The sequence below is a fragment of the Halichoerus grypus genome, chromosome 9 (genome assembly GCF_964656455.1).
Source record: "Halichoerus grypus chromosome 9, mHalGry1.hap1.1, whole genome shotgun sequence".
Taxonomy (NCBI): Eukaryota; Metazoa; Chordata; class Mammalia; order Carnivora; family Phocidae; genus Halichoerus; species Halichoerus grypus.
Window position 1 is genome coordinate 128,708,467 of NC_135720.1, and position 23,722 is coordinate 128,732,188.

At 39.9% G+C, this 23,722-nt stretch overlaps 1 protein-coding gene across 1 annotated transcript in view; it reads left to right on the forward strand.

The window, feature by feature from the left end:
* Positions 1 to 23,722, forward strand: part of SYCP2L (synaptonemal complex protein 2 like) — a 119,864-nt gene that overhangs the window by 714 nt on the left and 95,428 nt on the right. Inside the window, exons 2-7 of the mRNA XM_078054374.1 lie at positions 1,453 to 1,654; positions 3,046 to 3,114; positions 4,785 to 4,922; positions 5,335 to 5,454; positions 9,586 to 9,690; positions 10,074 to 10,098. Coding sequence (XP_077910500.1) covers positions 1,453 to 1,654; positions 3,046 to 3,114; positions 4,785 to 4,922; positions 5,335 to 5,454; positions 9,586 to 9,690; positions 10,074 to 10,098 — 659 coding nt within the window. The remainder of the gene's footprint in view (positions 1 to 1,452; positions 1,655 to 3,045; positions 3,115 to 4,784; positions 4,923 to 5,334; positions 5,455 to 9,585; positions 9,691 to 10,073; positions 10,099 to 23,722) is intronic.

Here is a 23,722-nt window from a genome sequence, read left to right on the forward strand (position 1 = left end):
CCATATTCAGTTTCAGAAGAATTAAAATCTTTATTCCAAGTTGCTCTAAAAGTATGTTTCAGTAAAACATGTTAGTAAAAGAAGCTAATCGAGGGGTGCCTGGGTGGGTCAATTAGTTGAGCATCTGGTTCAATCTCAGCTAAGGTCTTGATCTCAGGCTTGTTAGTTTAATTAAGCCACACACTGGGTATGGAGCCTATTTAAAAAAAATTAAAAAGCTGATTGAAGTGAAAATTTGAAAATAAAAATAAATAAGTAGTGGTGTTGTCTATTGCGTCGTCTTACATTTCTCCAGAAAATTTGAATGCATTAGCAACCCTATAGTTTGGAAGGATAGGTTTTCCCCCCAAAGTCTGCAAATAACTGATTATAAAGCTTTTGCCTATTATTAAGCAAACTGTAATTTTATTATATTGTTTATTATATTCTCATATTATTTTATTCTGTAAAATCAAATGCACTTAAACTGTATTTTGATTATTGTTTGTTACTATCCTTCCATTTTTTTTCTGCACTAGTATTTTCATTGATTCAGAACACTTTATATTCACAGCTGGCTCTGCCTTCATTACTATTTTGATATAATAAAAGCTCATTAATTCAAAAGCAAAGGAAGAAGGCTTTGCATTTGCTAGGCTTAGATGAAAATCAGGAAATTAATGTAAGTATATTTACATCGTATTGGCCAGGAAACAGACATCATGGTCTTTGAAATAAGTATCATTTTGAATGGACCGCAGGTGTATGCGCTGACCTGGGCTGACCTAGCAGAGATTCTGGTTCTATTGGGTCTTGCTTTGATGTAAACAGGTATCTTCTGTAAATGTCTTGACATGAAATAGCCATAGTTTGTAATCAGAACACAAATTGATTTTTACACAAGGAAAGCTTAGATCTGAGGGGTCGTTTTGTTTGTTTTTAAGAAAACGCCAGTCCAATTTATTTTTGCCACTGTGTTCACATAAACAGGCTACTTAGCGGCGGAAACCTGGCCATTAGTACACACTCTAGTTGGGTTAAAAGAAGTAGGTAGAAAACAAGCAGAGTGGATGGAATTATTTGTTTGCTTCCCCCCGCCCCCGTTTTGTTTGGTTTGGTTTTTGACTGAGTACACCAGGTTAATGAAACAAGCAGACAAACAAAAAAACCTTTTGTGAATTCAGGAATATTCTCACAATTTCAGGTACATATATGCTTCCTAGGGGAAAATCCAGTTTTAGTCTATATCAATATCAATAGACCAAAGACCGCTCACCCAGCTGTTAAAGGTGGAGAGAAAACGGCCGGCTCCTCAAAGGGCATATCTATCAGTTTCGAATTCCGCAAATAAAGAATGTTTACATGACGTTGTTCACAGACTCTGAGAAATCGCTTTAAGCTGTGCGTGCGTGCGCCCAGGTGGCCTGACCAGGAATGCTAATTACCTGCAAGGGTATCTTGCGTCTCAAATAGGGGTTTAGTAAAATTCAGGTGCGGATTAATTGATGAGCGTTCCGGGCGAGGATTGGAACTCAAAGGCCGCGGGGCTACCCCGGCCCTCGTCTCAGCGCAGCGCAGCGCAGCCCGCCCGGGTTTCCGGCAGCACAACTGCAGGAGGCGGAACGCGGCGCACTTGCGAGGCGCGCTTTGGGCCGGGAGCCTCGGGATGCAGGCGGTGAGTGAGCCTGGGAGGGCCCGGGCCCGGGGTTAGTCCGGGCCCTTTCTCCGCGGTTCGAGGGGGGCCCAAGGGCGCGTGGTCCGTCGAGCTCTGGGTGCGGAGGCTGGTGTGTTCCCCCAGGGACGCGGCACCTGCTACCATGCCCTGGCGCCGGGGGTGGGGGTGGGGATGCGGGGGTGGGGTGGGAGGGAGAGCGTGTTGGGGGGGCCTCTTGAACCCTTCAACCTCCTTAGGTTTGCTTGGAGTTTATTGGGAGCTTTCAGTGAGGCAACCAGGCAGGATAGAAGCCTCCGATCCCTTGCTCAGAGAAGAGGAAACTGGAGAATTAATGTTTAGAAGGCAATGAGATCGTTCTCGATTTGCTCCGGATGTTTTCCCAGCCCCTGTTGCTGCGTAGACCTTGCAGTGACATTAACCCATCTGGGCCTCAGACCTACGGTCCCAAGTGCGGGGACTTGGGCAGCTTGCACTGTAGATAAAGGTCCTTAAAACGCCCGCGGCCCCGGATTTGGGGGTGGATCAGTCCCGCCAGTGCTTCCTCTTCTCAACATTCGTTTAACCCAAATCACTGCTGGTGAAAAAAATAGATAAACAAGTCTGGATTTGGGTCTTTGAATTCACCCAACTTTTCGTATTTCTAAATAATCATGATAATATTGTATCATATGCTGACGTTCAAAGATCTTGGTTAAGTACATATAGAAGTAAGACTGTGAGCCCAAGCTAGATTTTTAAAAAACCTCTCTAGAAGATATTTGAAGTCTATTTTTTGGTGTATTGTACTTTTAAATAATTGTTGGGATGAAGTGAGCAGATGAAGTGCTGTTATTTAATGTAGCATAATGTGTTGTGAAAACCAGCGTGGCAGACCCAGGGATTACTCTTGAGGAAAAGGTGTAACAATCCACTACTAAATGTCTTGTGAATTCTCTTGTGGTGGTTGTTAATATCTGATCCTTGAAGCTGCGGTAGAAGTCCCAGAGGAGTATTTAAAACTCACCAAAGTCAGAAACCTAAAGCTCAATCTCATGACTGGGCTTGAAACACACTTTCTAAAATTTCATTTTACAAACTCTCATTCTAAAAATGGTTCATTAATCCAAAGCCTTCTATTTTATAGTTGTCACTATAGAGTTTGTCTATTTTGTGTGATTGCTGATTACACCGATGTTTGCTTTGCTTCTTGTGATAGTCTGTCTTTGTCATAGTACTGAAGAAAGTTAGAAAAATTATTTCTAACTAGTATGTTACTTAGACCTATAATCAGCGGCATGAGCAAACAAAACGTTTTTGTTCAGGATGACAATATGAAGCTTCATTCCTTTTATTTTTAAAAGTTGAGATGCATTTCTTTGAGAACTTTTTTTAAACAATCTTTTTGTACACAGGAAGAGGAAGATCCTTTGCAGTCTGTTAAGGAAGACGCTGGGAGTGGAATTGCTCTGGATGCTTTCTATGTAAAGATCAAGCTTATTTTTGGGGGCTGGGGAGGGAGAGGGTGTGTGTGCGCCCTCTTTCTAGTTCTGTGTTTGCTGGGCTATCAGCACAATTGTTCCTCAGTTGCTCAAGCCAGAGGCAGAGAAATCTTTGCTCCTTCTCCTTCCCTAATCTCCTGCATTCAGTTTATCACCATGCCTTTGAGTATCCTACCAATATCTTAGTCTAAATTTTCTTGGGCCACATACTATTCTAGGTAGACAGTATTGAACAAAACAGATACAATTCCTGCCCACATGGAGCTTACAGCCTGGTGCAGAGCCAAAGAAACAGGTTACCAACCAAAGGGAAGGAGTAGGAAGAAAAGGAAGAGGGTATCATCATGGAAAATTGCGAGCAGAGAGAGGCACTTGCCTTACTTGAAGTAGTCCTGGAAGACCGACCTAAAAAGGTGACATTGAAGCTGAGATCAGAGGATGATGAGGAGCCAGCCAGGTAGAAAGTGGAGGGAAGAAGGAGTCTAGGCATAGAACAGTCAGTGCAAAGGCCCTGAGGCAAGGCAGAATTTGATTTATGGTTTTTTAAAAATTTTAATGTAATTTAACTTTGGTTTTTTGTTGTTGTTTTTAACTTATTAGTAGGGAAGTCAGAAGAAGTTGACAGATCAAATCATGCAGAGCCCTGAAGACCAAGGCAAAGGGTTTGGAATTATTCTGAGTGCAGGGAAGCCAAGTGGAGTTTTAAGTAGGCAGAGGCCTGAGCTTCTGAGTCAGAGAATCTGAGTGTAAATCTCACCTGGGTGATCTCATGCAAGTACTTAACCTTTCCCAGCCTTGCTATTCTCCCCAGATAAAGAATCTGTCCTGTCAGGGTGGTGGTAAGGATCACATGAGAACATCTGTGGAACACTCAACACTCTTAGCACAAAAAGGTTCACTTAAAAATGTGCTAACTTAAAAATATTCTGTTCACGTGTTTAACTTCAAATGCTATCTTTCCATTTAAATCAGTACTAAGAATATGTGGAATTTGGAGCTGTATACAGTAAAATGCCTCATTAAAATAATACTGTATATTGGTAATTTAGCCTGTAGGAATGAACTGAATTTTTAAAAATGAAAAAAATCCTGTCTTTTTAGTACAGATACTTAAGTGTCTGTTCAAATGTGTTTAGAAATAGGTCTTGGCTGATGTTCAGGTGGAAAAAATTTCATTTGTTATGACAATTTGCATACTTAACTATCTGTAATTGTGGAATTCATTTTCTTCAGTTCTGATCATTTATGTCACTTATAATAGGTTTGCATTTTTTTAGTGTCTTAGAGTTTCTAACATTACTGAGGATAAAGTCTCTTCTCCAGATATCTGTACTTCAAATGTAGTTCTCCCCAAGTCAGTGGCTCTCCAACTTAGCATACAAGAGAACCCCCTGAAGGCTACCCGCGGGCCACGCCCCCCCCAGTGTTTCTGATTCCTAATCAGTCCCCAGGTGATGCCCATGCTGCTGGTGGTCCACACACCACATTTTGCAAACTCTTAATCCAACAAGCTCAATCATTGGCTAAATGATCTGTTCAAGATATAACTATTTATCCTCTATTAATTCCACACTGAATTATTGATGGTAGAAATATTACTATGAAGTAAATGTTCTTAGGGGAAAATAATCTGCAAACTATTAACTTTCCAGGTTCAATCACTTATTATTGATACATTCCATGATAAAGGATTTCAGAAAATAGAAGAATATTTTCAACAGAGAGCAAGCCACATTCCTCAAAAATACAATCATCTTGTATTCTCTCATCTTGACAGATCAATAAATAAGGCAAGTAAAGTTGTTTTGTTTTTGTGGGGAGAATACCAATGTGTAATTATTTGGAAGGTCCCCCCCTCCCTGCCCCCAAGTTTTATTGAGGTATAATTGACACACAGCACTGTAACTTTAAGGTGTACAGTATAGTGATTTGACTTACGTGTATTATGAAATGATCACCACAATAAGTTAACATCCATCATCTCCTATAGATAAAAATAGAGAAAAGATTTCCTTGTGATGAAGGGCACCTGGCTGGATTAGGCAGAAAAGCAAGGGGTCGCGAGTTCGAGCCCCACATCGGGTATAGAGATTACTTAAACCTAAAAAAAAAAAAAAATTTTCCTGTGATGAGAACTTTTAGGATCCACTCCCTTAATAACTTTCATTGTAAGGCTTTAACTTAGTGTGGTCTAATACCCAGGAACTGGAGAAAAAGGAGTTTCGGTATGTTTCACTGTTGCTGAAATGTATTCAGCGATTCTTCATGGATGGCCTCAAAGAAGATGAACCTTTGCTAATTCAGCAGGGACTGATCCCAAAGATAAGTGTCTTGTTTTAATTTTGTATGGCTTTGGGTCATTTAAAGAACTGGAATGAGGGGCGCCTGGGTGGCTCAGTCGTTAAGCGTCTGCCTTCGGCTCAGGTCATGATTCCAGGTCCTGGGATCGAGCCCCGCATCGGGCTCCCTGCTCCGCGGGAAGCCTGCTTCTCCCTCTCCCACTCCCCCTGCTTGTGTTCCCTCTCTCGCTGTCTCTCTGTCAAATAAATAAATAAAATCTTTAAAAAAAAAAAAAAAAAACTGGAATGAAACTAGTTATCTAGTTTGATAGTTTCTTTTCCTTTGAAACCGAATTTGAAAAGAAATTGGTCACGATGCTTATTGCCTATATCAGTCAAAGATGAAGTTCAGTATAGGTTTCCTGGTATGTGCTGAGCACTTTGGGAGTGTGCAGGAATGAATCAGACTTACCCTCTTCTCCCCTTGACAAGACAATGCTGTAATCACATGTTTTAATTATTTTAGTGAATTTAACTTGGGAATAGAGAATGAGTAAGGAATAAATTATTATATACCCCCTCCACCCTCCACAACCCCCACCAAAGGCTCTAAAACTCTTTTAATAGACATTAGTAACAAGATTGAATCTAGATAAATGATCAAATACTTCCCCTTGCCACCGCCAATTTTTTTTCTTTACTTTTTTTAAAGTTTATTATGTTACGTTAGTCACCATGCACTACATCATTAGTTTTTGATGTAGTATTCCATGATTCATTGTTTGTGTATAACACCCAGTGCTCCATGCAATACATGCCCTCCTTAATACCCATCACCGGGCTAACCCATCCCACCACCCCCTCCCCTCTAAAAACCCCCAGTTTGTTTCTCAGAGTCCATAGTCTCTCATGGTTCATCTCTCCAATTTCCCCCCCACCTTCATTTTTCCCTTCCTACTATCTTCTTTTTTATTAACATCTAATGAATTATTTGTTTCAGGAGTACAGGTCTGTGATTCAACAGTCTTACACAATTCACAGCGCTCACCATAGCACACACCCTCCCCAATGTCCATCACCCAGCCACCCCATCCCTCCCACCCCCCTCCACTCCAGCAACCCTCAGTTTGTTTCCTGAGATTAAGAGTCTCTTATGGTTTGTCTCCCTCTCTGGTTTCATCATGTTTCATTTTTTTCCTTCCTTCCCCTATGGTCCTCTCTCTTGGTTCTCAAATTCCTCCTGTCAGTGAAATCCTATGATAATTGTTTTTCTCTGATTGACTTATTTCGCTTAGCATAATACCCTCTAGTTCCATCTACATCATTGCAAGTGGCAAGATTTCCGGTTTTTTGATGGCTGCATAATATTCCATTGTATGTATATGTATATGCATATATGTGCATATGCATATGTAAGCATATATACGCACATGCACATATGGGTGCGTGCGCGCGCTTGTGCGTGCATATATACATATACATATATATACCACATGTTCTCTATCCATTCATCTATTGATGGACATCTTGGCTCTTTCCATAGTTTGGCTATTGTGGACATTGCTGCGATGAACATTGGGGTGCATGTGCCCCTTCGGATTTGTATCTTTGGGGTAAATACCTAGTAGTGCAATTGCTAGGTTGTAGGGTAGCTCTATTTTCAACTTTTTGAGGAACCTCTGTATTGTTTTTCAGAGTGCACAGCCCATTTTTCCATTTTGAAACTCTCAGTTGAACCTGAAAAAGCAAAACATTTTTTGCTTATTCTAATTTATGCGGTTGTGACATTTTATCCTGTTAGGGGTTAGCCACAGGGTAATATTATGAGTGCCTTGACAATGGCATCTGAAAGCAAAGCAGAGTTTACGTAATCTCTTGTTATACCCCTCTTTTCACAAGGAGATTTTCAGCCCTTAGATGCTGGATTTGTTGGTGAGGAGATGAGGGAAGATAGAGGGGCAGGAGAGTGATCTGGCTGGTTCTAAAACTTTTTTTTCCCCCCTACCCCCTGGACCCTAGTACCTGAAGTTTGTTAAGACCAGGTTGACTCAGGGAGATCTGTTTGTCCCCCTTTTCTTTTCTTTTCTTTTTTTTTTTTTACTGTAAAATGCCTCTAACTATGTGGCCCCTCTTGGGGGGTTGGGGAGAACAAATAAATACTAGGCTTTCCCTAACTCCTCTCAGGGACTTTAAAACTGTTTGCAGGGTGGGGGGTAGAGCTAAGGATTTTGCTTAGGCAAACTGTATATATTTCATTTTGCATCTAGTGGCACCTAACTCCCTCGTATACATATGCAGTTAACAGGAAATCGGGAAGAGGAGGTAAAACCATTTCAAAGGAAATGGAACAGGATGTCCCAGGGGTAATTTGGAACCTTAAGCTGGTGGTGGTGGTGGTTGTTTTGGGGGTGGGGGGGCCCCGAGGTGAGTTGGGATCTGACCCAACCTGAATTTTCTATTTAGATTTTAAAATACCGTTCCAAGATTTAAAGGGTCAGATCAAATTTCCACCGGAGTTTTGAAATCAAATGGGAATTTCCATATTCCATTGGAATTCCAGTTGGTGATGGAAATTTCAGAACCAGAACTTAGGCACATTCTAAAGCATGTTCTGTTTCATGTAGGTTTTGGCCAAGAAAAATACTTTGATACTATCAAAGTGATGGGATACTAGATTCTATACTTGTAAAGTCGATCATTTTTGCAGGTCAGCACAAAATGTACTGGGAACTTATTCTCCCCAGAGTAAGAATTTCCTATGGAAAGGAACGTATTTATAAGATCCTGGAGGATTAAGCAACTTGTCCTATAAGATATACATAATGAGTAGTACCTATTATATCTGTAAATAACTATTTTGTCTGGCTTCTGGTAATCACACAGCTGTGGGGACATGTAGGCTTATGGCACATAAGTAGGTCCAGAGTGACTTTCTAGTCCCAAGTCTTGATCAAATGTGGCATTGCCCTCACTCCTCTGTACCTATGCTCAATATATTTTGGTATGCTGAGAGGGGGGGGTTAGGATTTGGGGTGGTAAATGGAATAGTGACAAAAATTTACTTAAAAGCGTAAAATTCAGAGTATGAATATAGGAAGGGGGGGGATATCACCTAAGCGGTGAGTTCCGTTGTATAGAAGGATTTTTTTTTTTCCCCTTAGGCTGTTGGAGAATAGTTTGCCTCAGAAAGTGGATGATGCAATCTAGCACAAATCTTTGCCTCATTTGAGGTCAAAGAAACATCACTTGGAACTTGATAGTGGCCCGCCACCCTTGCTGTGCGTTAGAATCCCCTGGAGAGCTTTAACAAGCACTCTCTGGGTCCCACCACCAGAGATTGCTACATACTGGGTCTGTGATGGGTCCTGGGCGTCAGGGTGTTTCAAAGCTCCCCAGGTTTTCCTAATGTGCAGTCAAGGTTGTGAATAGATTGGTTTGTCCATGGTCCCCAGTGGGGTGCTTTGGGTTCTTGACTCCAAAGTGGACCAAGTTTCCAAGGCTCACTCCTGTAAGCGTTTTTCATTACAAACTCCTCTTACTACATGTTCAATTGATAATTTCAAACTACGCATGCAGAATTTTTTTTCTTTTTATAAGCAAAAAATGGTCCAAAGATGGCCTTTGCTTTTTTGAATAAATGTTCTTGGAGGGTTTATATGAGTTTATTTTAAATCTTATCAATCCTAGCAACTTAATATGAATGTGGATATACGTTCCTACAGGAAAACAAATCTCCAATTAGCTGGAAGCTTTTGACAAAAGAAAGGCTTGAGACATATATTGTACTAACATACTTCTGGAGCGCTTTCCAAATTCTGCATCTCCTTTGATTAGTTTGTTTTCTACAGCCTCCCAGATGACAAGAATTGTTGCAGTGTTGGGGAGGCTCATTTACCTCTTAATCTTTAATCACTAGCCCCTATATAGGACTTTCTGGCATCAATCTTGGCCAACTCTTGCTGGTATCTGAGAACTTACTAGTACAACTTTATAGCAGTAGGACTTCATTCTGGAGAGTTCTAGATGGAGGCCTTAGAGCTAGGTCTAATTGAAATGTTATAGAAACCAGTCTTTAAAAATATTTTGCTCTGGTAAAAGATTTATGAAACTTTATCAAATAGGCAGTTGTTATATGGTCATAGAATTTTCCATCAGTGTTTTTTCTCTTATGCACATGGTTTCCTGGTTTGAGAAAACAACAGAATTTCTGACCATGGCAGATCTAGTGTCCGACACATCCCTGACTGATGTTACGGAAGACTTCTTTGACACAGCCTTGGTAAGGATGAGGATGGATGCTTCACTGAACAGATACCATTGATTATTTGTAGGAATCTTCAAGTTATTTATAAAACTTATGTTTTCTAAGATGTGGGTTTTACCAAGACTCTCATATTTTATTAGAACATTATATGAAGTAGAAACCATATCTAACCAATGCTATAGAAAAATGAAGTGGTTTATTTTCATGCATACGTCATTCAACTGTTTAAGGGCGATAAGCTGATTTTAATAGTGACTGAAGGTCAAATAGGATTTCTCAGTTTTTTTCTACTAAGGAGAGTCGACTCCTGCCTGTTAGAGAACTATCAGCACTAATGAATTAATGTTAGAGTTGATAATGGTTTTTAAAAATAATACAAGCTTTACTTTTTCTTCTAGATTATTTCCAGGAGTAGTAGTAAAGGTAAGTATATTATTTACCACTAATTGACTATTTACTCTTCATTAGAATATTCTGATATAAATATTTGTCTAAATGACATATAAAAGTAAAACAGGTTTCAGTATTTGGCTTTATTCACCATCTCAGGGTAGTCCTATGGCCGCGTAGAGATTTTGTTGTAAAGTATGTCTTGGTTTGTCTGAGGTCCATTTTATTTTGTCTTAAATATTTTTAATGAGGGACGCCTGTGTGGCTCAGTTGGTTAAGTGTCTGCCTTGGGCTCAGATCATGATCCCAGGGTCCTGGAATTGATTTCCACATGGGGCTCCCTGCTCAGCATGCGCTCTCCCACTCCCCCCTGCTTGTGAGCACTCTGTCAAATAAAGTCTTAGAAAAATATTTTTAATATAAGTACAGTTGATCTATAGTTTCAGGTGTACAACATAACGATTTGACAATTATGTACATCCCTTAATGCTCTCTACGATGAGTGTAGCCGCTCTGTCATCACAGAATATTACTGCAGTATGGTTTATATCCTCCAGTCTGAGAAGGCACTCAGAGACCAAAAACAAAGCAAGCACTCCCTACTGTTTACACAGTTTTATTCAGGATAACTTACTGATGGGGGTGGGGGGTGGGATCGGGCAGACAAAGGATCCCGGAGCTATGCAGATATTCGCTTCCAAGTCCGGACCTTAATCCCCAGCCTGTATAGAGTGAGGGGCATGGTGGTGAGGTCTCAGGCTAGTTACCTCAAGTGGTGCCATCTGTTTGCCAGAGGATCTGTACTAGTTCTCTGCAGCGGGGCCTTCTGTGCGTTACTTTAGGGATGGTCAGAACGAGACTGTGCGCATTCCAGCCAGGACACAGCTTATCCTCCATGGGGCAGGGAGCATGGGGCCCCGAGGCAGGTCATTGTGTGGATAGGAGCAAGAGGGAAGGCCAAGATGCTGTTACTATTGTCAGCACTCCTACAGTTGCACTTCTCATCTCTGTGACTTGTGACAGAAACTTTGTAACCCTTGATCCTCTTTATCTGTTTTGCCCATCCCCCCACCCACCTCCCCTCTGGCAACCACCTTTGTTCTTTGCATTTAAGAATCTGGTGTTTTTGTGTTTTTGTTGTTGCTGTTGTTCATTTATTTTGTTTTCTGGATTCCACATAGAAGTGAAATCATACGGTATTTCTGATTTATTTCACTTAACATAATACTCTCTAGGTCCATCCGTGTCGTAAAGGGCAAGATCTCACTTTTTTTTATGTTTGAGTTATATTCCATAGTATATACCATATCTTCTTTATCCATTCATCTACTGATGGACCCTTGAGTTGCTTCCATTGCATGGCTGTTATAAATAATGCTGCTATAAACATAGGGGTGCATATATCTTTTCAAATTAGTGTTTTCATTTTCTTTGAGTAAATACCTAGTAGTGAAATGACTAGATCATGTGGTATTTGTAATTCTTTGAGGAACCTCCATACTGTTCTCCAGAGTGGCTGTACCAGCTTGCATTCCCACCAACCGTGCACAAGTGTTCCCTTTTCTCCAAATCCTCACCAACATCCACCTTGTGTATTCCTGCATCCTTTGTTGTAGATTAACTAGATGAGTGGGAGTTATCCCTGGGCTCTGTGTTCTCTTCTTTGCACTATGCATCTATTTTTGTGCTAGTACCATACTGCTTTGATTACTGTAGCTTTGTAATATGGTTTTAAATCTGGAAGCATGATCTCTCCATCTTCTTAAGATTGCTTTGGCTATTTGGTATCTTTTTTTTTTTTTTTTGTTCCATACAAACTTTGATTATTTGTTCTAGTTCTCTGAAAAATACCATTGGTATTTTGCTAGGAATTGCGTTGAATTTGTAGATTGCTTTGGGTAGTATGGCCATTTAAACAATATTCTTCCAGTCCATGAGCACAGTATATCCATTTATTTGTGTCTTCAGTTTTTTTTTTTTTTTCCCCATTAATATCTTACTGTTCTTAGAGTACAGGTCTATCACCTCCTTGGTTAAATTTATTCCTAAGTGTTTTAATGCAATTATAAATGGGATTATTTTCTTAATTTGTCTTTGTTAGCTCATTATTAGTGTATAGAAACACAACAGATGTCTACATATTTTTTTTTTTGTAGCCTGAAAATTTGTGAATTTGTTTTTTGATAGTTTTTTTTTTTCAGCTTTTCTGCCCTTCTTAAAAAAAAAAAAAATTCAGTATAGTTAACATACAGTGTTATATTAGTTTTAGGTGTACAATATAGTGATTCAACAATTCTTTACATGATTCAGTGCTCACCATAAGTATACTCGTAATCCCCTTCACCCATTTCACCCATCCCCCTGCCCACCTACCCTGTTCTCTGCAGTTAAGAGTTTGTTTTTTTAGTTTGTCTTTTTTTCCTTTGTTTTCTTAAATTCCACATAGGAGTGAGATCATATGGTATTTGTCTTCCTATGACTGGCTTTGGATTATTTCTTGGGTGTTGAGTTGTATAAGTTCTTTATATATTTTGGACACTAACCCTTTACTGGATATGTCATTTGCAAATCTCTTCCATTCAGTAGGTTGTCTTTTAGTTTCATTGGTTGTTTCCTTCACTGTGCAGAAGCTTTTTATGTTGATGAAGTCCCAGTAGTTTATTTTTGCTTTTGTTTCCCTTGCCTCAGGGGAACTATCTAGAAAAATGTTATGGCTGATGTCAGAGGCCTTACCACCTATGCTCTTTTCCAGGGTTTTTATCATTACACATCTCCTATTTAGGTCTTGAATCCATCTTGAGTTTATTTTTGTGTATGGTGAGACAAAGTCATCCAGTTTCATTCTTTTACATGTAGCTGTCCAGTTTTCCTAGCACTATGTGCTGAAAAGACTAGACTATCTTTTTCCCATTGCATAGTCTTGCCTCCTTTGTCAAAGATTAACCATATGATTGTGGGTTTGTAGACTTTCTACTCTGTTCTATTGATCTGTGTGTCTATTTTTGTGCCAATACCTACTGTTTTGTTTATTACAGTTTTGTAGTATAACTTAAACTGGAATTGTGAAGCCTCTAGCTTTTTCTAGATAGCTTTGGCGATTTGGGATCTCATGTGGTTCAATACAAATTTTAGAATTGTTCTAGTTCTGTGAAAAATGCTGTTGGTATTTTGATAAGGATTGCAGAAATCTGTAGATTGCTTTGGGTACTATGGACATTTTAGGAGTCTTCCAATCTATGAGCATGGAATACCTTTCCATATGTTCTTGTCCTCTTCAATTTCTTTTATCAGTGTTTTTTAGTTTTCAGAGTATGTGTCTTTCACCACTTAAGTTTAGTCCTAAGTATTTTGTTTGGGGCAGTTGTCAATAGGATTGTTAATGTTTCTTTTTTGTTGCTTCATTATTATATAGAAATGTATGGATTTCTGTACATTGATTTTTTTTTTTTTTTTTTTTTGGTATTCTGCAACTTTACTGAGTTGATTTATCAGTTCTAGTTTTTTGGTGGAGCCTTCAGAGTTTTCTATATAGAGTATTGTCATCTGCAAATACTGTGTTTTAGTTCTTCCTTTCCAATTTGGATGCCTTTTATTTTTTTATGTTGTCTAATTGCTGTGGCTAGGACTCCCGTACTATGTTAAATAAAAGGTGAAAGTGGACATCCTTGTCTTTTTCCTGAGCTTAGGGGAAAAGCTCTGTTTTCCCCCATTGAGTATGATGTTAGCTGTGGGTGTTTCATAAAAGGCCTTTATTATGTTGCAGTGTTTTCCCTCTAAACCTACTTTCTTGAGGGTTTTTTTTTTTTCTTTTTTTTTTTTTTATCATGAATGGATGTTGTACTTTGTCAAATGCTTTTTCTACATCTATTAAAATGTTTTTATTTCCCATTTATTTGTAAAAGAGTGAACCACCCTTTTATTCCAGGAATAAATCTCACTTGATCACGGTGAGTGACCTTTTTTTTTTAATATTGCTTTCTCTTTGCTGATATTGTTTTGAAGATTTTTGTGTCCATGTTCATGAGAGATAATTGGCTTGTTTACACTTGTGGGTATATGTGGTATCTTTATCTGGTTTTGGTATCAGGGGAATGTTGGCCTCCTAGAATGAACTTGGAAGTTTTCCTTCCTCTTCTGTTATTTGGAATAGTTTGAGAAGAATAGGTGTAAACACTTCTTTTTTTTTTCCCCCTCCTTTTTAGCGTGAGTCGGTGGCGGGGGTTGGGGGTTGGGAAGAGAGATGGGGGAGAGATAATCTTAAGCAAGCTCTATGCCCAGTACAGAGCCCATCACCAGGCTTGATCTCAGGACCCTGAGATCATGACCTGAGCTAAATCAAGTCAGATGCTTAACCACCTGACCAGGTGCCCCAGTATTAACTCTTCTTTAAATGTTTGGTAGATTCTCCTGTGAGGCCACTGGTCGTGGAATTTTGGTTTTTTGGGGGGAATTTTTTTTGATCACTGCTTCAATTTCATTGCTGGTAATTGGTCTGTTCAAATTTTGTATTTCTTCCCGATTCAGTTTTGGAAGGTTAGGTTTTTAGGAATTATATATTTCTTCCAGGTTGTTCAGTTTGTTGGCATATTTTTTTTATAATCTCTTACCATTGTTTGTATTTCTGTGCTGTTTATTTCACTTGTGATTTTGTTTATTTGGGTTTTTGTTGCTGTTATTGTGAGTTTAGCTAGAGGTTTATCAATTTTGTTGATCTCTTCAAAGAACCAGCTCTTGGTTTCATTGATCCGCCCTATTTTTTAGTTTCCATTTTATTTCTGCTCTAATATTTATTCTTCTGCTGGTTTTAGGTTTGTTTTGGGGTTTTTCCTTAGCTCCTTTAGATATAAGGTTATGTCTGAGATTTTTCTTCTTGAGGTAGGCCTGTATTGCTATAAACTTCTCTCTCAGAACAGCTTTTGCTGCATCCCAAAGATTTTGGACCATTATGTTTTCATTTTCATTTGTCTTTATTTCTTTGATTTATTGGTTGACTCATTCATTGTTCAGTAGCATGTTGTTTAACCTCCATGTATTTGTGCTCTTTACAGATTTTTTTTTTTTTCTTGTGGCCAATTTCTAGTTTCAGATAAGGTGCATGGTAGGACTTTAGTCTCTTCGAATTTGTTGAGGATTGTTTTGTGGCCTAATATGTGATCTATTCTGGAAAATGTCCTGTGTGCATTAAAGAATACATATTCCACTGTTTTAGGATAGAATGTTCTTTTTTTCTTAAGATTTTGTCAGAGAGCACAAGCAGGGGGGAGTGGCAGGCAGAGGGAGAAGCAGGCTCCCTGCTGAGCAAGGAGCCCAATGCACAACTTGACCCCAGGACCTGGATATCATGACCTGAGCCAAAGGCAGATGCTTAACCAACTGAGCCACCCAAGCGTTCCAGGATAGAATGTTCTGAATATACCTGTTAAGTCTATCTGGTCCAGTGTGTCATTCAAAGCCACTATTTTCTTGTTTTTTTCTGTTTTGATGATCTGTCCATTGATGTAAGTGGGCTGTTAAGTCCCCTACTATTGTATTATTGATTACTTCCCTTATGCTTGTTATTAACTGACTTATGTATTTGGGTTATACCATGTTGGGTATATAAATATTTACAATTGTTATATTTTCTTGTTGGATAGTTTCTTTTATGATTATATAGTGTCCTTCTTGGTTTCTTATTAGCTTTTGTTTTAAAGTTTTTCCTATATAAGTATTGCTAGCCCATCTTTTTACATCCATTTGCATGATAAATATTTCTCCATCCCCTCACTTTCAATCTGCAGGTGTCTTTAGGTCTGAAATGAGTGTCTTGTTGGCAGCATATAGATGGGTCTTGTTTTTTTTTTTTTTATCCATTCCATCACCCTGTGTCTTTTCATTGAATATAAATGGACTAGACAGTCCAAAGTAATTATTGATAGGTATGTATTTATTCCTATTTTGTTACTTGTTATGGTCATTTCTATGGTTTTTCTGTGTTCTTTCTTGCTTTCTTCTCTCACAATTAGTTGTCTTTAGTGATATGTCAAAACTAGAAAGGAATCTAAGTATATTTATTACTAGGTTTTGATTTGTGGTTTCCATTAGGTTTGTATATAACATCTTCTGCATACAATGGTCTATTTTAAGTTGATGGTCACTTAAGTTTGAACCCATTCTTTATTTCTTTCCTCCCACCCCTGCTATGTCGTATTTTACATCCTTTTGTGAATCCCTTGACATTTTAAAAAATTTTTTATTGTTATGTTAATCACCATACATTACATCATTAGTTTTTGATGTAGTGTTCCATGATTCATTGTTTGTGTATAACACCCAGTGCTCCGTGCATAACGTGCCCTCTTTAATACCCATCACCAGGCTAACCCATCCTACCACCCCCCTCCCCTCTAGAACCCTCAGTTTGTTTTTGAGTCCATTGTCTCTCACGGTTTGTCTCCCCCTCTGATTTCCCCTCCTTCATTCTTACCCTCCTGCTATCTTCTTCTTTTTTTTCTCAATGTATATTGTAGTATTTGTTTCAGAAGTACAGATCTGTGATTCAACAGTCTTGCACAATTCACAGTGCTCACCATAGCACATACCCTCCCCAATGTCTGTCACCCAACCACCCCATCCCTCCCACCCCCCACCACTCCAGCAACCCTCAGTTTGTTTCCTGAGATTAAGAATTCCTCATATCAGTGAGGTCATATGATACATGTCTTTCTCTGATTGACTTATTTTGCTCAGCATAATACCCTCCAGTTCCATCCATGTTGTTGCAAATGGCAAGAGCTCATTCCTTTTGATGGCTGCACAATATTCCATTGTATATATATACCACTTCTTCTTTATCCATTCATCTGTCGATGGACATCTTGGCTATTTCCACAGTTTGGCTATTGTGGACATTGCTGCTATAAACATCAGGGTGCATGTACCCCTTTGGATCCCTACATTTGTATCTTTGGAGTAAATACCCAGTAGTGCAATTGCTGGGTCATAGGGTAGCTCTATTTTCAACTTTTTGAGGAACCTCCATACTGTTTTCCAGAGTGGCTGCACCAGCTTGCATTCCCACCAACAGTGTAGGAGGGTTCCCTTTTCTCCGCATCCCCGCCAACATCTGTCGTTTCCTGACTTGTTAATTTTAGCCATTCTGACTGGTGTGAGGTGATATCTCATTGAGGTTTTGATTTGGATTTCCCTGATGCCGAATGATGTTGAGCACTTTTTCATCTGTCTGTTTGCCATTTGGATGTCTTCTTTGGAAAAATGTCTGTTCATGTCTTCTGCCCATTTCTTGATTGGATCATTTGTTCTTTGGGTGTTGAGTTTAAGAAGTTCCTTATAGATTTTGGATACTAGCCCTTTATCTGATATGTCATTTGCAGATATCTTCTCCCATTCTGTCAGTTGTCTTTTGGTTTTGTTGACTGTTTCTTTTGCTGTGCAAAAGCTTTTTATCTTGATGAAATCCCAATAGTTCATTTTTGCCCTTGCTTCCCTTGCCTTTGGCAATGTTTCTAGGAAGAAGTTGCTGTGGCTGAGGTCGAAGAGGTTGCTGCCTGTGTTCTCCTTTAGGATTTTGATGGACTCCTGTCTTACATTTAGGTCTTTCAAACATTTTGAGTCTATTTTTGTGTGTGGTGTAAGGAAATGGTCCAGTTTCATCATGTGGCTGTCCAATTTTCCGAACACCATTTGTTGAAGAGACTGTCTTTTTTCCATTGGACGTTCTTTCCTGCTTTATAAAAGATTAGTTGACCATGGAGTTGAGGGTCCATTTCTGGGCTCTCTATTCTGTTCCATAGATCTGTGTGTCTGTTTTTGTGCCAGTACCATACTGTCTTGATGATGACAGCTTTGTAATAGAGCTGGAAGTCCAGAATTGTGATGCCGCCAGCTTTGCTTTGCTTTTCTTTTTCAACATTCCTCTGGCTATTTGAAATAGGGTCTTTTCTGGTTCCATACAAATTTTAGGATTATTTGTTCCATTTCTTTGAAAAAAGTGGATGGTATTTTGATGGGGATTTTATTGAATGTGTAGATTGCTCTACATAGCATTGACATCTTCACAATATTTGTTCTTCCAATCCATGAGCATGGAACGTTTTTCCATTTCTTTGTGTCTTCCTCAATTTCTTTCATGAGTATTTTACAGTTTTCTGAGTACAGATCCTTTGCCTCTTTGGTTAGGCTTATTCCTAGGTATCTTATGGTTTGGGGTGCAATTGTAAATGGAATTGACTCCTTAATTTCTCTTTCTTCTGTCTTGTTGGTGTATAGGAATGTCACTGATTTCTGTGCATTGATTTTTGTATCCTGCCACTTGACTGAATTCCTGTATGAGTTCTAGCAGTTTTGGGGTGGAGTCATTTGGGTTTTCCACATAAAGTATCATATCATCTGCAAAGAGTGAGAGTTTGACGACTTCTTTGCTGATTTGGATGCCTTTGATTTCTTTTTGTTGTCTGATTGCTGTGGCTAGGACTTCTAATACTGTGTTGAATAGCATTGGTGATAGTGGACATCGCTGCTGTGTTCCTGACCTTTGGAGGAAACCTCTCAGTTTTTCCCTATTGAGAATGATATTTGTTGTGGGTTTTTCATAGATGGCTTTTATGGTATTGAGGTATGTACCCTCTATCCCTATACTCTGAAGAGTTTTGATCAAGAAAGGATGCTGTACTTTGTCAAATGCTTTTTCTGCATCTATTGAGAGGATCATATGATCCTTGTTCTTTCTTTTGTTAATGTATTGTATCACATTGATTTGCAGATGTTGAACCAACCTTGCAGCCCAGGGATAAATCCCACTTGGTCGTGATGAATAATCCTTTTAATGTAGTGTTGGATCCTATTGGCTAGTATTTTGGTGAGAATTTTTGCATCCATGTTCATCAAGGATATTGGTCTGTAATTCTCCTTTTTGATGGGGTCTTTGTCTGGTTTTGGGATCAAGGTAATGGTGGCCTCATAAAATGAGTTTGGAAGTTTTCCTTCCATTTCTAGTTTTTGGAACAGTTTCAGAAGAATAGGTATTAATTCTTCTTTAAATGTTTGGTAGAATTCCCCGGAAGCCATCTGGCCCTGGGCTTTTGTTGGGAGATTTTTGATGAGTGCTTCAATTTCCTTAGTGGTTATAGGTCTGTTCAGGTTTTCTATTTCTTCCTGGTTCAGTTTTGGTAGTTGATACATCTCTAGGAATGCATCCATTTCTTCCAGGTTATCTAATTTGCTGGCATAGAGTTGCTGTATTTCTTTGGTGTTGTGATCTCTCCTCTTTCATTCATGATTTTGTTGATTTGGGTCATTTCTCTTTTCTTTTTGATAAGTCTGGCCAGGGGTTTATCAATCCTGTTAACTCTTTCAGAGAACCAGCTCCTAGGTTCATTGATCTGTTCTACTGTTCTTTTGGTTTCTATTTCATTGATTTCTGCTCTGATCTTTATTCTCTTCTCCTGCTGGGTTTAGGCTTTATTTGCTGTTCTTTCTCCAGCTCATTTAGGTGTAGGGTTAAGTTGTGTATTTGAGACCTTTCTTGTTTCTTGAGAAAGGCTTGTATTGCTATATACTTTCCTCTTAGGACTGCCTTTGCTGTATCCCAAAGATTTTGAACAGTTGTGTTTTCATTTTCATTTGTTTCCACGAATTTTAATTCTTCCTTAATTTCCTGGTTGACCCATTCATTCTTTAGTAGGACGCTCTTTAGCCTCCATGTATTTGAGTTTTTCCGACTTTCCTCTTGTGATTGAGTTCTAGTTTTGTGGTCAGCATTGTGGTCTGAAAATATGCAGGGAATTATTGCAAACTTTTGGTACTGGTTGAGACTGGATTTGGGACCTAGGATGTGATCTATTCTGGAGAATGTTCCATGGGCACTAGAGAAGAATATGTATTCTGTTGCTTTGGGATGGAATGTTCTGAATATGTCTGTGAAGTCCATTTGGTCCAGTGTGTCATTTAAAGTCTTTATTTCCTTGTTGATCTTTTGCTTAGATGATCTGTCCATTTCAGTGAGGGGGGGTGTTAAAGTCCCCCACTATTATTGTATTGTTGTTGATGTGTTTCTTTGCTTTTATTATTAATTGGCTTATATAATTGGCTGCTCCCATGTTAGGGGCATAGATACTTACAATTGTTAGATCTTCTTGTTGGATAGACCCTTTAAGTAGGATCTAGTGTCCTTCCTCATCTCTTATTACAGTCTTTGGTTTAAAATCTAATTTGTCAGGGAGGGGGGAAAGATGGTGGAGGAGTAGGGGACCCTATTTCAACTGGTCCCCGGAATTGAGCTGGATATTTACTAGACCACTCTGAGCACCCACAAAACCAGCCTGAGATGTAAGAAGATCTGGATCTCTACAAACAGAATATTGTAGGTGGTTGGTTTTGAGGTACAAAGCAGGGAGCTGTGATTCTGCGGGCAGATAGAATAAACGGCAGCAGGAGGGTGCCTGGCCATGGGATCCTACACCGCTGGTGTGCGACAGCCTCGTGCGCTGTGGACGGGGCTCAGACTCGCAGACTGGTAGCGGCAGGGAAAGGACTCTAGGGCAGCCCCCGGGGCGGAAACCCAGAGTGGCGGGGTCACGCCTGCGAACTGCAGCCCCCAGGGTGGAAACCCGGAGCGGCGGGGTCGCGCGCACGAACTGGGAGCAGCTGGCGGTTTTAGAAGCACAAAGGGCAGGGCGCCTGGGTGGCTCAGTTGGTTGAGTGACTGCCTTCGGCTCGGGTCGTGATCCTGGAGTTCCAGGATCGAGTCCCACATTGGGCTCCCTGCTCAGCGGGGAGTCTGCTTCTCCCTCTGACCCTCCTCTCTCTCATGCTCTCTGTCTCTCATTCTCTCTCTCTCGCAAATAAAGAAAATCTTTAAAAAAAAAAAAAAAAACACAAAGGGCAGAGATGTGCCCTGACCTGGAGGCAGGACTGGGGGCACTGCGGAGGGGCACACAACCCAGGCCGCTGCAGTTTATAGCAGCACGGACAGAAACGGAGACTGTGTGGCCTGGAGAGCTCACTGAAGAACAGACTGCAATCTCTCTGCTCTGAGGCAGAGGATTGGAAATGGTCTCTTCTGCTCTGACTCGTGGAAGAGACGCGGAAAGCCGACAGGGAAAGCTGCCAGAGAACAAAAGCCCCCAAAACTGATTCCCGCTGAGCCCATCCCCCGCCACAGGGGGGCAGGGCAACTCCCCCCAAACAGGGTTGCCTGAGTAACAGCGTGGCAGGCCCCTCCCGCAGAAGACAGGCTGGGAAAACAAGAGGCCAGCAACCCTAAGGTCCCAAGAAAACAGGTGCATCTTGCTTGGGTTCTGGTCAATAATTTGGACTCTATACATTCCCTCAAACACCCATCAACAGAATGACTAGGAGGACGAGCCCCCAAAATAGAAAAGACTCAGATTATGACTTATGCTGCAGATTTACAAATGGATGCAGCTATAACCAAGATGTCGGAGATGGAATTCAGGCTAGCAATTGTGAAGACAATAGCAAGAATGGAGAAATCAATCAATGGCAACATAGAGTCTCTAAGGGCAGAAATAAAAGCTGAATTGGCAGAACTTAAAAATGCTATCAGTGAGATCCAATCCAATCTAGATAATCTAACGGCTAGGGTAACTGAGGCAGAAGAGAGAATAAGCGACCTGGAAGACAATTTAATAGATAAAAAGGGAAAAGAGGAGGCCAGGGAAAAACAACTCAGAATCCATGAAAATAGAATCAGAGAAATAAGTGACACCATGACGCATTCCAGTGTCAGAATAATTGGAATCCCAGAGGGAGTGGAGAGAGAGAGAGGACTAAAAGATGTATTTGAGCAAATCGTAGCTGAGAACTTCCCTAATCTGGGGAATGAAACAAACATTCGTGTCCTAGAGGCAGAGAGGACCCCTCCCAAGATCAAGGAAAACAGGCCAACACCCTGGCATGTAATAGTAAAACTTGCAAATCTTAGAACCAAGGAAACCATCTTAAGGGCAGTTAGGGGGAAGAGATTCCTTACGTACAGAGGGAGGAACATCAGAATAACGTCAGACCTATCCACAGAGACCTGGCAAGCCAGAAAGGCCTGGCAAGACATATTCAGGGTACTAAAGGGGAAGAACATGCAGCCAAGAATACTTTATCTGGCAAGGCTGTCATTTAGAATGGATGGAGAGATGCAGAGCTTCCAAGACCGGCAGAAAATGAAAGAATATGTGACCACTAAGCTGGCCCTGCAAGAAATATTAAGGGGGGGTTCTATAAAAGAAGAAAGACCCCAAGAGTGATATACAACAGAAATTTACAGGGACAATCTATAAAAACATCTTCACAGGCAACATGATGACAGTGAGTTCATATTTTCCAATAATCGCTCTCAACGTGAATGGCCTAAATGCTCGCATAAAACGGCAGAGGGTTGCAGATTGGATAAAAAGAGAGGACCCATCCATATGCTGTCTACAAGAGACTCATTTTGAACCTAAAGATACATCCAGACCGAAAGTGAAAGGATGGAGATCCATCTTCCATGCCAGCAGACCTCAAAAGAAAGCTGGGGTAGCAATTCTTATATCAGACAAATTAGATTTTAAACTAAAGTCTGTAATTAGAGACACAGAAGGGTACTATATCATTCTTAAAGGGTCTATCCAACAAGAAGATCTAACAATTGTAAATATCTATGCCCCAAACATGGGAGCAGCCATCTACATAAGCCAACTTAATTATTAAAAAGCCAACTTATTAAAAATAAAGAGTCCTATTGATAACAATATGTTAATTGTAGGAGACCTCAATACTCCACTCTCAGCAATGGACAGATCATCTAAGCAGAAAATCAACAAGAAAACAAGAGCTTTGAATGATACATTGGACCAGATGGACCTCATCGATATTGACAGAACATTCCACCCTAAAACAACAGAATACTCATTCTTCTCGAGCGCTCATGGAACTTTCTCCAGAATAGACCATATACTGGGTCACAAATCAGGTGTCAACCGATACCAAAAGATTGAGATTATTCCCTGCATATTCTCAGACTACAATGCTCTAAAACTGGAACTCAATCACAAGAAAAAATTTGGCAGAAATTCAAACACTTGGAAGCTAAAGACCACTCTGCTCAAGAATGTTTGGGTCAACCAGGAAATCAAAGAAGAACTTAAACAATTCATGGAAACAAATGACAATGAAAACACATTGTCCAAAACCTATGGGATACTGCAAAGGCGGTCCTAAGGGGGAAATACATAGCCATCCAAGCCTCACTCAAAAAAAATAGAAAAATCCCGAATTCACCAACTAACTCTACACCTTAAAAAACTCGAGAAAAAGCAACAAACGATGCCTAAGCCACGCATTAGAAGAGAAATAATTAAAATTAAAGCAGAAATCAATGAATTAGAAACCAGAAACACAGTAGATCAGATCAACGAAACTAGAAGTTGGTTCTTTGAAAGAATTAATAAGATCGATAAACCACTGGCCAGACTTATCCAAAAGAAAAGAGAAAGGACCCAAATTAATAAAATTATGAATGAAAGGGGAGAGATCACGACTAACACCAAGGAAATAGAAACAATTATTAGAAATTATTATCAACAACTCTATGCCAATAAACTGAGCAATCTGGATGAAATGGATGCCTTCCTGGAAACCTATAAGCTGCCAAGACTGAAAC